The sequence below is a fragment of the Salvia hispanica genome, chromosome 4 (assembly GCF_029641045.1).
Source record: "Salvia hispanica isolate PSC_SH4W2 chromosome 4, Shi_PSC_v1, whole genome shotgun sequence".
Taxonomy (NCBI): domain Eukaryota; kingdom Viridiplantae; phylum Streptophyta; class Magnoliopsida; order Lamiales; family Lamiaceae; genus Salvia; species Salvia hispanica.
Window position 1 is genome coordinate 10,186,025 of NC_142695.1, and position 11,912 is coordinate 10,197,936.

Below are 11,912 nucleotides of genomic sequence, written 5' to 3' on the forward strand. Positions count from 1 at the left end.
ATTTATCATTTCACACGAGGCACCAATAGTTTTATACATCGAAATTAAGTCACACTAGCGTACAAGCTAAACTATTCTATAATCACTGTTCACAAAATAAAAATTAATTCGGAGATGAGAATGTAATGAGAGAGAGAGAGGGGAGTGGTATCAGTATATAAAGAAAGGAATGATGATATAGAGCCATAGAGGTGTAGAAGGTCCTTTTCATCATCAAAAAAAGGTATACAAAACTTTAATTAGTCGCCGTTTTTTAGCCTTTAGGTTGCTCGATTCAATCCATCACAAATCAGATTTTAAAAATGTTATGTCTGAAATTTGATGTAGCATTTTGATTTATAAGTGTATGTAGTGTAGATCTAGATGATAGATCGATTTATTTATTAGTTGAATAAAAGAGATGCAAATGAACTGTATTAAGGCGAATTCACGAGATAAATAAAAAAGGCATGTTTGCTTCACGCAAGCAGCTAATGGGGGGTTTGCTTCATCGCGTGGCTTCATTCTTGTGTTTAAAAACCCTAAATCTAAAGAGATGAAAACCCTATTAATTAATTGTCGATTTAATTTTGACAGGTATGATGAGTAGTGGAAACGTGGCCGGGAGCGGCAGCGCGGCGGCGGCGGGGGGCGGGGGGCCGTGTGGGGCATGCAAGTTCCTGCGGCGGAAGTGCGTACCTGAGTGCGTATTCGCGCCGTATTTCGACTCGGAGCAGGGCGCGGCGCACTTTGCGGCGGTGCACAAGGTGTTCGGGGCGAGCAACGTGTCGAAGCTCCTCCTCCACATTCCGGAGAGCAGGCGCCTCGACACCGTCATCACCGTGTGCTACGAGGCTCAGTCGCGCCTCCGGGATCCCATCCACGGCTGCGTCGCTCACATCTTCAATCTTCAACAACAGGTAAAAATATTTCATCTGACTTGGTCAACTATTGACTCCCCTCATTCACAAACCTTCCATTTTTATATCCTATTTTAATTTAGACAAAATCAGTATGCATGACTAAAATCGAAAAATACTACTAATTCATTTGCTCCTTGAACTAGATTATAGTAATTTTTAATTTAGAAATTAACACACAGCAAATGCAATGGGGAAGAATGAGGTGTTGTGGACCATGATGTGTTGAATGAGGGAAACAGTTACCATGTTTAATTCGCTGAAATCAAGAAACCTGATTTATGATGATGTAGTCAGTAATAGTCTTAGTCATAGTCATCTCCAAATAAAATTTAGTAAACATACGCCTGCATTCCTTTCTTGCAAAGTAATTATCTTCTTTTTTTGCTGTTATTAAGGTTTTGGTCGGTCGGTTTTGGGTATACCATATGTCCATATCAATCCACACATCTTTGTTTTCTAATGCATGGATTTATTACTTCAACACTCCATCTTAATAAACATCTCCAATTGTTAACGTTCGATCTTCATCACTCTTAATTTGGGATCGTACCCATCAAATTAGGGCTGTTTCCGGAAGCTGGCTATTATTTTCTGTGTATGTACATTTTTAGAGGTTGTAGCATTATATATGAAGATAAGTGTAAATTAAAATATGGAATTGTTCGTTATAGAAGATAATAGCTAGAAAAATATGGGATAAATTAAAACAGGGTTTATCAAGGATTAAATTAGTCATATGGGTAAAATGAGAGATAGACAATCATGAGATACAATGTATAATGACATTATGGAGCTGAGTTTTTTGATAAAAAGGCAACCAAACTAGAAATAAGATTAGACATGACCTTTAATCACAAGTAATCATAGCAACCAATCATATGAGTGTATGTGTTTGAATCTCTCGATCCGGTTGCTTTCAGCAGAAGAGAAATGGTCTTGTTTATTTGTTGTTTTCCAAAATTTGGCTATTTTTAAAGGTTATACCATCATATATCTCATCCTTTAAAGAAAAATAGTCTCATTTTTCATTTTTGAATGCCCACGAAAAATAGAAAGTTTATCTCTCATAGTTTACCCATTTTTTTCTCTTCTCTCTCGCACTCTACCTATTTTTTCTCATGCTCTCCCTTACTTTACCAATTTCTCATTAAAACATGTGTCGTCTATCTATGGGTCTATTTTTCGTGGACGGAGGGAGTATGAAGTAGATGCGTAAAGATAGTATTATAAGGGCTGCTCAATTATTATGATTACTAGTGATTAAAGGTCATTTATAATCTTATCTCTTGTCCGGTTGTTTTTTTTTTTTTTCTCAAAACCTGGACCCGTGACAATGTATCTTGTTCTGTCTCCACAAAATCAAGAATCAAGATTACATTGTATTTCATGTTTAACCATCTCACATTCACTTCTATGATTTAATTATAGACAAACCCTATTAGGACTTATCTGATATTTATATTACTAACTCTGTCTCATAAAAGATGTCTCAATTTCTCTTTTAGTTTGTCCCACTAAAGATGTCATTTCCATTTTTTTAAAAAGTACTCTTTCATATTAATATAAAAATTATATTTATCAAACAAAACAAAACAAGCTCTTAAATTTCCGTGTCATCCCACAAGTGTGACATCTTTTATAGGACGAAGGGAGTACTATTATCTTGTCTAATGAATCGTGGGATTGTTATGATTACTTATGATTAGAGTTCATATCTAGTCGTATCCTTGTTTGGTTGCCTTTTTATCAAAAGCTCGACCTATGACATTGTTTCTTGGTCTGTCTCCGCAAAATGGAGATTACATTGTATTTCATGCTGAATTATCTCACATTAACCCCTATGAGAGTATTTTATATCACTATTACCTTGTCTAATGAATCGTTCGATTGACATAATTACTTTTGATTAATGGTCATATCTATTCGATTGCCTTTCTTTCAAAAGCTCGAAATGTGATAATGTATCTTGGTCTTTTCCACATAACCATATTTCATGTATATCCTTCTCATATTCACTCCTATGATTAATTTAATCCTAGACAAGCTCCATTATTACTTATCTCATTTTTTATATAACTATTATCTCGTATTATGAACTGTTTGATTTTCATAATTATTTGTGATTAAGGATCATATTTAACCTCTTGTTTAGTTGTTTTTTTTCTTGAAAGCTCGAACCGGTCTGTCTCCATACCAAGATTATATTGTATGGATTAATAGAATTTTAAAGAAACCCATTATGTGTTATCTCATAGTGTTTATCATTATTATCTTGTCTTGAATCGAACACCACCTAAGTAATCTGCATATGTTTGAATCTCTCTATTCTATCCAGTTGCTTTTAGCAGAAGGGAAGTGGTCTTATTTGTTTGTTACCTATTTTTCCTATGTGTTGAAAATATTTTTCCAGCATTGACAAACTTATTTGGAGAAGAAACAATATGGTTTATGATTAAACAATAATGTTATGTGACATAGTTTTGAACTTGTGTGTGTTACATATATAGGTGGTGAATCTGCAGCAAGAACTGTCCTACCTACAAGCTCACATCGCGGCTATGCATCTTCCAGCTCCGCCACCGCTGCAGCAGCAACAGCAGCTTCTGGTTCCGGTGTCGCCGGCAATACTGGATTTTTCTCCCATCCCGGTGGCGTACGACTTATCGACAGTGGTGGCGCCTCAGTCTTCTTGGAGCCTCTATCCGCGGCAACAAATCGAGCCGCAGCGCCAGTTTTCCAACACCGCCTCGCAGGCGGCCGTTGGAGTTGGAGGAGGCTGCGATCTCCAAGAAATGGCGCGTGAGCTTCTGAACCGGCATGCTCCACCTATGGTGGGATGCAGCAATCAGACTTCGTCTTTGCCGCCCAAATCTTGTTAGACAAGGAAAATGGCAAAAACTAATAATTCAAACTCATTCGTAGCTAATAAAGTGCCATGATTTATCTCAACTAACTCGATGGCATTTATTCCATCCCATTCTATTTTGTTTTTCTGTTGGGTACTTGCAAGTGGGAAAGTAAGTCTTCATGTTCAATTAATTGACCACAACTTTTATAAATGGTGTTTTCAATTTGTTTTGCTTATTTAGGTGATATATTTATGTTGCATTTCGTTTTGTTGATACTTGTGATTACTAGTTTTGAAATAGTTTTCTAATATGTTTTGCTTGTCTAGGTGATATATTAATGTTGCATTTCATTTTGTTGATATTTGTGAGTACTAGTTTTGAAATACTTGTTTTTAATATGTTTTGCTTGTCTAGGTGATATATTTATGTTGCATTTCATTTTGTTGGTATTTGTGAGTACTAGTTTTTAAATGGGTTTTCAATTTGTTTTGCTTGTCTAGGTGATATATTTATATTGCATTTCGTTTCGTTGATATTTGTGAGTACTAGTTTTAAATTGGTGTTTTCAATTTGTTTTGCTTATTTAGGTGATATGTTTATGTTACATACGTTTTGTTGATATTTGTGATTACTAGTTTTTAAAATGATTTTTCAATTTGTTTTGCTTGTCTAGATGATATATTTATGTTTCATTTCGTTTTGTTTATATTTGTGAGTACTAGTTTTTAAAATGGTGTTTTGCTTGTCTAGATGATATATTTATGTTCCATCTCATTTTGTTAATATTTGTGGGTACTAATTTTGAAAATGGTTTTTCAATTTGTTTTGCTTGTCTAGATGGTATATTTATGTTTCATTTGGTTATGTTGATATTTCTGAGCACTAGCTTTTTAAAGGAGATGTATAATACTTTTCCTTCGCCCCATTAAATATAAAATATTTGATTTTCGGCATGAGATTTTATATTGTGTTTTTTTTGTAAGTTAAAGAAGAGAGAATAAAGTAAGAGAGAAGAAAAATTAGAGACGATTTTATTTCCATTTTATGAAACATTTCTTTTTTTAATAGGACAACCCAAAAAGTAAAATGTTTCATTTTCAATGCGACAGAGGGAGTATTATATAGGGACGTGATTAGTTGCTTATTACTTCATGTTTCCCAACTAAGTTGAGCCAACAAATTTTGGGCACGATATTAAGAAAAAATATATTGAAAAGTAGGAGAGGTGAATAAAATAGGAAAGATAAGGAGAAAATAAAGTATGTGATAGAATAAAGTAAGGGTGATTAAATGTTTTGTTTGACTCAACTTAGTTGGGCATCCCACAAAGGAACACAACTCAACTTAGTTGGGACGGAGTTAGTACTTTGCTAATTGCGAAGTATGTTAACATACTATGTTATAGATGTCAACACGAAGACATTTGTATGTGTTACAAATGTCTTCGTGTTGACATCTACTCCCCCCGTCCCATTATAAATGAAACATTTGTTTTACGGCACGAGATTTTCTGTAGTTCTGTTTTGTGAGTTAATAAAGAGATAATAAAGTAAGAGAGATGAAAAAGTAGAGATGTTGTTTTTTTTTATTTTAAGAAACATTTCATTTTTAATGGGATAACCAAAAAGAAAAAACGTTTCATTTCTAATGATATATAGAGAAAGTATAACATAGGTTGTTGACATAGTTAGCAGTTAGCAATTTAAGATAGCTAACAACCTAACCGGACCCTATATGAGTGCGTTAAAATGACAACACCTCTTAAAATAACACCATACCACCATTCCTAGCTAATCATTTGTATATGTGGACGAATAATCAACTACCATGTGGCAATAAAAAAAAAGCTCAAGTGCAAAAATCTCGGCCAGAAATATCCAACACGCTATACAGCAATTTATAGATTGTTGTGTAGCGTTTATAATATTGCTGGATGTGTGGTGTCACGGTGTTACTTAAAGAGATGTTGTCATTTTAACACAAACCGGACTCTATATAAATATATATATAGAGAGAGGTGTGATCAATGCTAGGGCTGGAGAAAAATACCGAAATACAAGCCTTATCATACCGAAAAGATCGAATTTTTAGTACGGTATGATACCTTACCGAAAATATCGAAACATTTCGGTAAGGTAACGGTATGAGTTTTTATATACCACTGCATACCGAAATTCAATATATATTATAAATTAAGGTATATACCGTAAAATATAAATATAATTATATATCTCTACTCTCTCTTCACTAACACACAAAACAACACTACATAAAATACTGTGTCGATTCTCAAATATAACTATAATTATGAATAAAATATATTCAATATATTTTTTAAATTATAAAATATAAATAATATTTTTAAAGTTAGCAAGCTAGCAATATACTATGTTGATGAGTTAGCAAGATAGCAATTTAAGAAAAATTATCGTTATAACGCACCCCTATGTGTGTGTGTGTTGGGGGGAGGGGGCTTTTAAGCTAGCTAACTTGCTTACTTAGCTTACCGATCCAATTTTTAAATAGTGATTGTAAGTAATAATATTTTAATACAAAATTTGAAAAATTGATATTTCCAATTTTCAAATAATGGGTGCAAGTTATAATCTTTTAATGCAAAATTCAAAAAGTTGATATTCAAAAAGGATGTGTTCTCGATTTCGTACAAGAAATTAAGGTATCATCAACCTGTATTTATTTTATACTCTTCATAAGTACTAATCAATTAGTATCTATATAAATGTACATTGATGTTCCACTTTATCATTATTTTTTGTTAAAGTATAGAAAAGGATCAAACTATCGAAAGTAGTAAGCATAAGTTATATACGACAATCGACAAGGCTGCCAAAAAAAATGCAAACCACATACGAAATTGACAAGGCAAAAAACATACTTTCAATAGGTCTTAAACAGTGGGGGGAGGGGGGGCACTTGGTGAAGACAAAAGCACTTTATAAAAAGGGTATACTATAAAATTGTACGTACAAATTGTCTGAAAATGAAATAAAGGCCCAAGATTTTATAAATGCATCTTGCCAATATAATCATAATAAATGCTTATTTCCTCATACGGACAGCAATTTCACAAGAAATCAAGACTATAGCCTATAGAGATACAATATAACTAGGAAATAACCATCACGAGAAAAACTGTTAAGAAAATAGTAATTGGAACAACTAAGACAACGCTAAGGATCCATTAGCCCATTTGGTACACAGAATTGGAATTAGAATTCTATGAAATTAAATTTGAAGGAATTAATATGAAGTGTGTGTGCAGTGTGTGTACATGTGTGTAGTGTATGTGCATTGTGTGTGTATAGTGTGTACGAAATGTATGTGTAGTGTGTGTAGAGTGTGTGTAGTGTATGTATGTGTGTGCAATGTATGTGCATTGTGTGTGTATAGTTTGTGCAACGTGTGTGTGTGCATTGTGTGTAGAGTGTGTGTAGTGTATGTTTTTGTGTGAATGTGCTCAATTTTATACTAATTATTTGGAATTCCAATTATCTCCTTTTGATGCGGAATTCAGAATTTTGGAATTGGGAAAATATGGAATTGAAATTCCAATTCTAATTTCAAATTTTATGTTTGGTACCAAACATTGGATTTTGGAATCTAAAGCTACATCTCCAATTTTACAAACACAATCCATGATACCTAATGGAGTCAATGAAAATTCAGATTCAATTCAATCTCAAGTCTTCCACAGCTATACATATACACACACAAACATAGCCCTAAACTCAACAAGAAATCATTGTTAACCTGAAAACAATGACGAGAAAGAAAGTAACACTTGTCTACATTACCAATGACTTTGAGAGAAAGGTTCTTACAAGAAGTGAAAGAAGGGTTTGATTAAAAAGGTGAGCTGAGCACCCTCTGCACTGCTGAATCCTGCGCCATCATATACAACCCTTACGACACCGTGCCGGAGGTGTGGTTGTCGTCGTTTGGGGCGCAGTTCATCCTCGCCCTCTTCCACAAACTCTCCAACAAGGACCAGAGCAGAAAAATGGTGAGCCAGAAGAGCTTCTCGCGGCAGCGGATCAAGAAGGAAGTGGAGCAACTCTGCCGCTTCCAGAAGTAGAACTGTCTTGAGCTCAAGGCGTTCATGTTCCGCTACATCACCAGCGAGGCTTCCATCAACGACATCAATATAATCTCACTGGCGTCTCGGAGATGGATGGGTCATCAACCAGACACTCAGGGAGGTCAAGGGCAGGATGGATGCCATGGCGGCGGAGCACGACGTAAGAAAATTTTTGCATGTTACGTTAACTTCACATATAGATATAGGAAAATGACGTAAGAAAATTTTCATATATTAATTGTTAAAAAGAAATAGAATTTTATAAATATAAGTTTTACACAAGATCCTTTATTGTAAATCATAAGAGATCGAAGTGTGTAATGAGCTTCTGTAGACATAGTAAGAAACAAAAATAATAATAATAATAATAATAATAATAATAATAATAATAATAATAACAAATTTTACATAGCGAATGAATGCAAATCTATTACATGTAAAGTAGGAGACGTGCAAGTCTCGTGCATCCTGTTTACGGTCACGCACGTGCCATGGTACACCTCCGAGCATACCCAAAACTTCACATTTTTTAGCGTAAATCTAAATAACTCCATAACAAATTAAAAATGTTTATCCAGATCAGATATTCAATGCACATGAAAAATGCTCATGAACCTAATTATATTATCTCATGTCCAACTGTTTACCCAGAGATATTCAATGCACATGAAAAATTAATAAACTTATTGTTGCACTTGCATAGATTCTCGTATAATTAAGATGAGATAATTTTCTCTCAATCCGCACAACATATTAGGAGTAAAATAGTTTTACAAATGTAACTGTCATAAATGTTCGTGTGGGAATATTCAGGGAACAACAAGGACGGATCTATATGGCCTCCACAAAGGGCAAATGCCCTACCTAAAACAAATTCATGTATACTAATTTTTATAGTTAATTTTAATTTTTTTTTTAAATATCCTTAATTTTGCCCCTTCTTTATATATATTTTTGCCACCCTCTGTCCCTGGAAAACAAGGTGTTTGGTTGATGGTTTTGAAATGAACAATAGTATGCAAGTTAGCAAGTATATTATGGTTAGTTATAACAGACATTTAAATTAAGAATAAAGCGTAACTATAATGTGACAGTCTATGATATTTTAATACTTAATAAAATAATAAGTAGATGGCCTTATTGAATAACAAGACGCAAAGAAATCAAATAGAATGTTCTCCAACAAACAATAGGGTTAGAGAGAGAATCGGGAGCTTTTGAGAATTGTAAAGTTAGAGGAAACAGAAACAATGAAAATGAGAAATTCAAATTCTTCTATGAATACAAATTGACATCGCCCTTCAATTGTGTCATTTGTCGTCGTTTGTCGTACGACGCCATTTTGGCACTCTAGAGATGATTAAATACATGTACGTGTCACATACATAACCTAATAAGATTCGCTAAGTGTTAAATCATTAAAATTATACATGTAAACATCGAAAATTTCATAGATTGGACAATTGTGAAACATTATAATACCATGATTTTGTTAGTTTATGAATTACGAGAGATAAAACTGGGTGTAATACAAACCAAAAGAAGAAATATATAAAGAAAAACATAAACGAAATTACAATGACAGATTCGAAACAGTAAATCGTAAAGTAGGAAAAAGCCGAGTCGAGGAGGCCTCTTTCCGCAAGACAAAAACGGCTACGTCTCTGATGAAGCAGCATCGCTAACAGCAGAGCTCCGACGAACTGGATGAAGGAGAGGGCAGAGCTTCGATAGAAAGACAATATAGGAGAGGGAGAGAACTTATGATGCAGAATGCTTGTGAATTCGTGTGTTCGAATGCATGAAATGGCTAGCCTATTTTTAGGCTCAGTCCACTGCAGAGGTCAACCAACCATGATGGCTGGCGTCATTGCGAGGCTGTAACCGTCGAGCGTTACAAGCCGTTACGAGTGCTGGAGAGGCTGATCCTGGACGGACATATTGGGACACGCTGTGCGTCAAGGTTCTTTCACGATGTGGACTTCATCACGTGTCAGCTACGTTGGCTTTACCGCGTCATACTGACGATGTGTCATTCCACCTGGCTTGCTGACGTGGAAACGGTGGTAGTCTAAAAAGAACTAGACCAGCCTCGGGTCGAACCCAAGCACCGAGCCCCACGATTAGGCCCAAAGACCAATTGCCAAGATCCAAGTCCAAGGACACGAGCATGGGCTCAGGCTCGAAGCTCACGGCTCGCCACGGCGGCGCGCACGTGTGCGCGCGTGTGGGTTCTATAGCCCATCTTAGTCCACTATAATTATTACATGCAATAATCCTTCTTATTAAATAGTACTCCATCCGTCCACCATTAGGAGTCCCGTTCACTTTTGCGCACTCGTTTTATAAAAATGATAAGAAATAGTTAAACTGGAGAAATGGTAATGTAAGAGCTCCACTTTAACTATTTATTATCATTTTTATAAAATGAGTGCGCAAAAGTGGTTGTTACTTTTAATGTGGGATAATTAACTCACTTAATTAATCTCATGACTTCTCTCGTAACTCATTTAAATAGCTCGCAATTTTGCACAGCTTTAATCAATTATTTCTCACTCACCGGGATTCGGTTTTGAGAAAATGAATACACCACGGTCATCTACTCAAAACGTGATCGACGCCATATCGTTTAAATTTACAAAATTAAATGTCTCGTTGAAATTATTCTTGGTCAAAGTCCTTTGACCGGGCATATGATTCCAACGGATTTAATGTTCCATTGTTTGTGAAAGAGTTATTAGTAGATATATTAGGGGTTAACTGTAGTTTTTAGCCTTGATTTTAATTATTTTTTAGTTTATATTTTCAATTTTGATTTTTTAATGATAAAAATAAGTAAAAAATATTATTTTGTCATTTTCACAAAAATGATGCCGTTAATGTTTCCTATCCATTCAACTAAACGAGGGTAATTCATTCTTAATATCAAAATTACTAAAACCATTAGGGATTGAAATATTCTAAAAGTGCCACTCTTATTAATGTCCAAACGATCATACAATGTATCAACAATACTTTTTATTTTATATTTTGAACATAAACAACCTCATTTTTATTTATGAAAATAATTGAAAATCTTTCTCATTGTATTTATCTTCTTAGCTATACAAAAACTTCAAGCTATACAAAACAGAAACAAAAATATAAAGCGAAAACATGTGAAATTTGATGGTATACAGATTACAAATTAAATTTAAGACTATACATTGTCACATTTTCACTCGATTGTCACATTTCCATTTTCGGAAATAGTAAATTATCATTAATATATTCAACTATTTTTTGTTATATTAATTACTTCAATTACCTTTTCTTTATCACATTAATATATTCAAATATATTTTTTTTCTTCACTCAACACACTAAATTAAACAAAATCTCAAAGTTTATACTCCCTCCATTGTCACATTTCCATTTTCGGAAATAGTAGATTATTATTAATACATTCTACTACCTTTAATTTGGTGTATTAATTATTTCAATCATAATTTCTTTATCACATTGATATATTTAAATTTTTTTTTTCACTTAACATAGTTAATTTGAAAGCTCACATTTTAAACTATAATTAACTCAAATATTTATATGGGCGAGGATAATATAGTTAACCTTCTAAAATGTGCTTTAAAATCCCTACACAAACATATTACTATATGTACTGACCCACCCTTAGAAATAATAGCTTATAAATGGAATAGTAAAAATAGACTAACTTTTTGGGACGATCGAATACAATAATATTATTTGTTATCCTGGACTCATGTTGGAAAATTTTATTAATAAATAGTTCATCTTCAGATAATTAAAAAGATAAAATTTGTTGAACTAATTAGAGCTATACAGAATTTCCTTCAGATAAAATATGTTAAACAAAAGAGCTACAGAATTTCCTTCAGACCTTATAAGCATGAAAAACTCCAAAAGCACGTGCTCTTTATCTAAAAACAAAATTCATGGGATCGAGCATATAGTTAAAAATGTTGGAAATTATTTATCATCATATATTCAAGATTACATAATTGAATATAAATAAAGCAAGATCTTTGAACAACATGTATTTCA

At 33.8% G+C, this 11,912-nt stretch overlaps 1 protein-coding gene and 1 pseudogene across 1 annotated transcript; both read left to right on the forward strand.

Moving 5' to 3' along the window:
- The first annotated feature begins 581 nt into the window (after positions 1-581).
- LOC125194638 (LOB domain-containing protein 18-like) lies at positions 582-3,952 on the forward strand. The gene is made up of 2 exons (XM_048092885.2): positions 582-899; positions 3,410-3,952. Exons 1-2 carry the CDS (start codon positions 582-584, stop codon positions 3,779-3,781), a joined length of 690 nt encoding a protein of 229 aa, XP_047948842.1. The 3' UTR covers positions 3,782-3,952.
- Positions 3,953-7,531: 3,579 nt separating this feature from the next.
- LOC148927226 (agamous-like MADS-box protein AGL80 pseudogene) lies at positions 7,532-8,064 on the forward strand (annotated as a pseudogene).
- The last annotated feature ends 3,848 nt before the right edge of the window (positions 8,065-11,912 follow it).

What these genes read in the sequence shown, in the direction of transcription:
- LOC125194638 (XM_048092885.2), top strand. Translation starts at nt 582, where the DNA reads ATGAGTAGTGGAAACGTGGCCGGGAGCGGCAGCGCGGCGGCGGCGGGG. An exon ending in TCTTCAATCTTCAACAACAG is followed by an intron (nt 900 to 3,409) that starts GTAAAAATATTT and finishes TTACATATATAG; the next exon opens with GTGGTGAATCTGCAGCAAGA.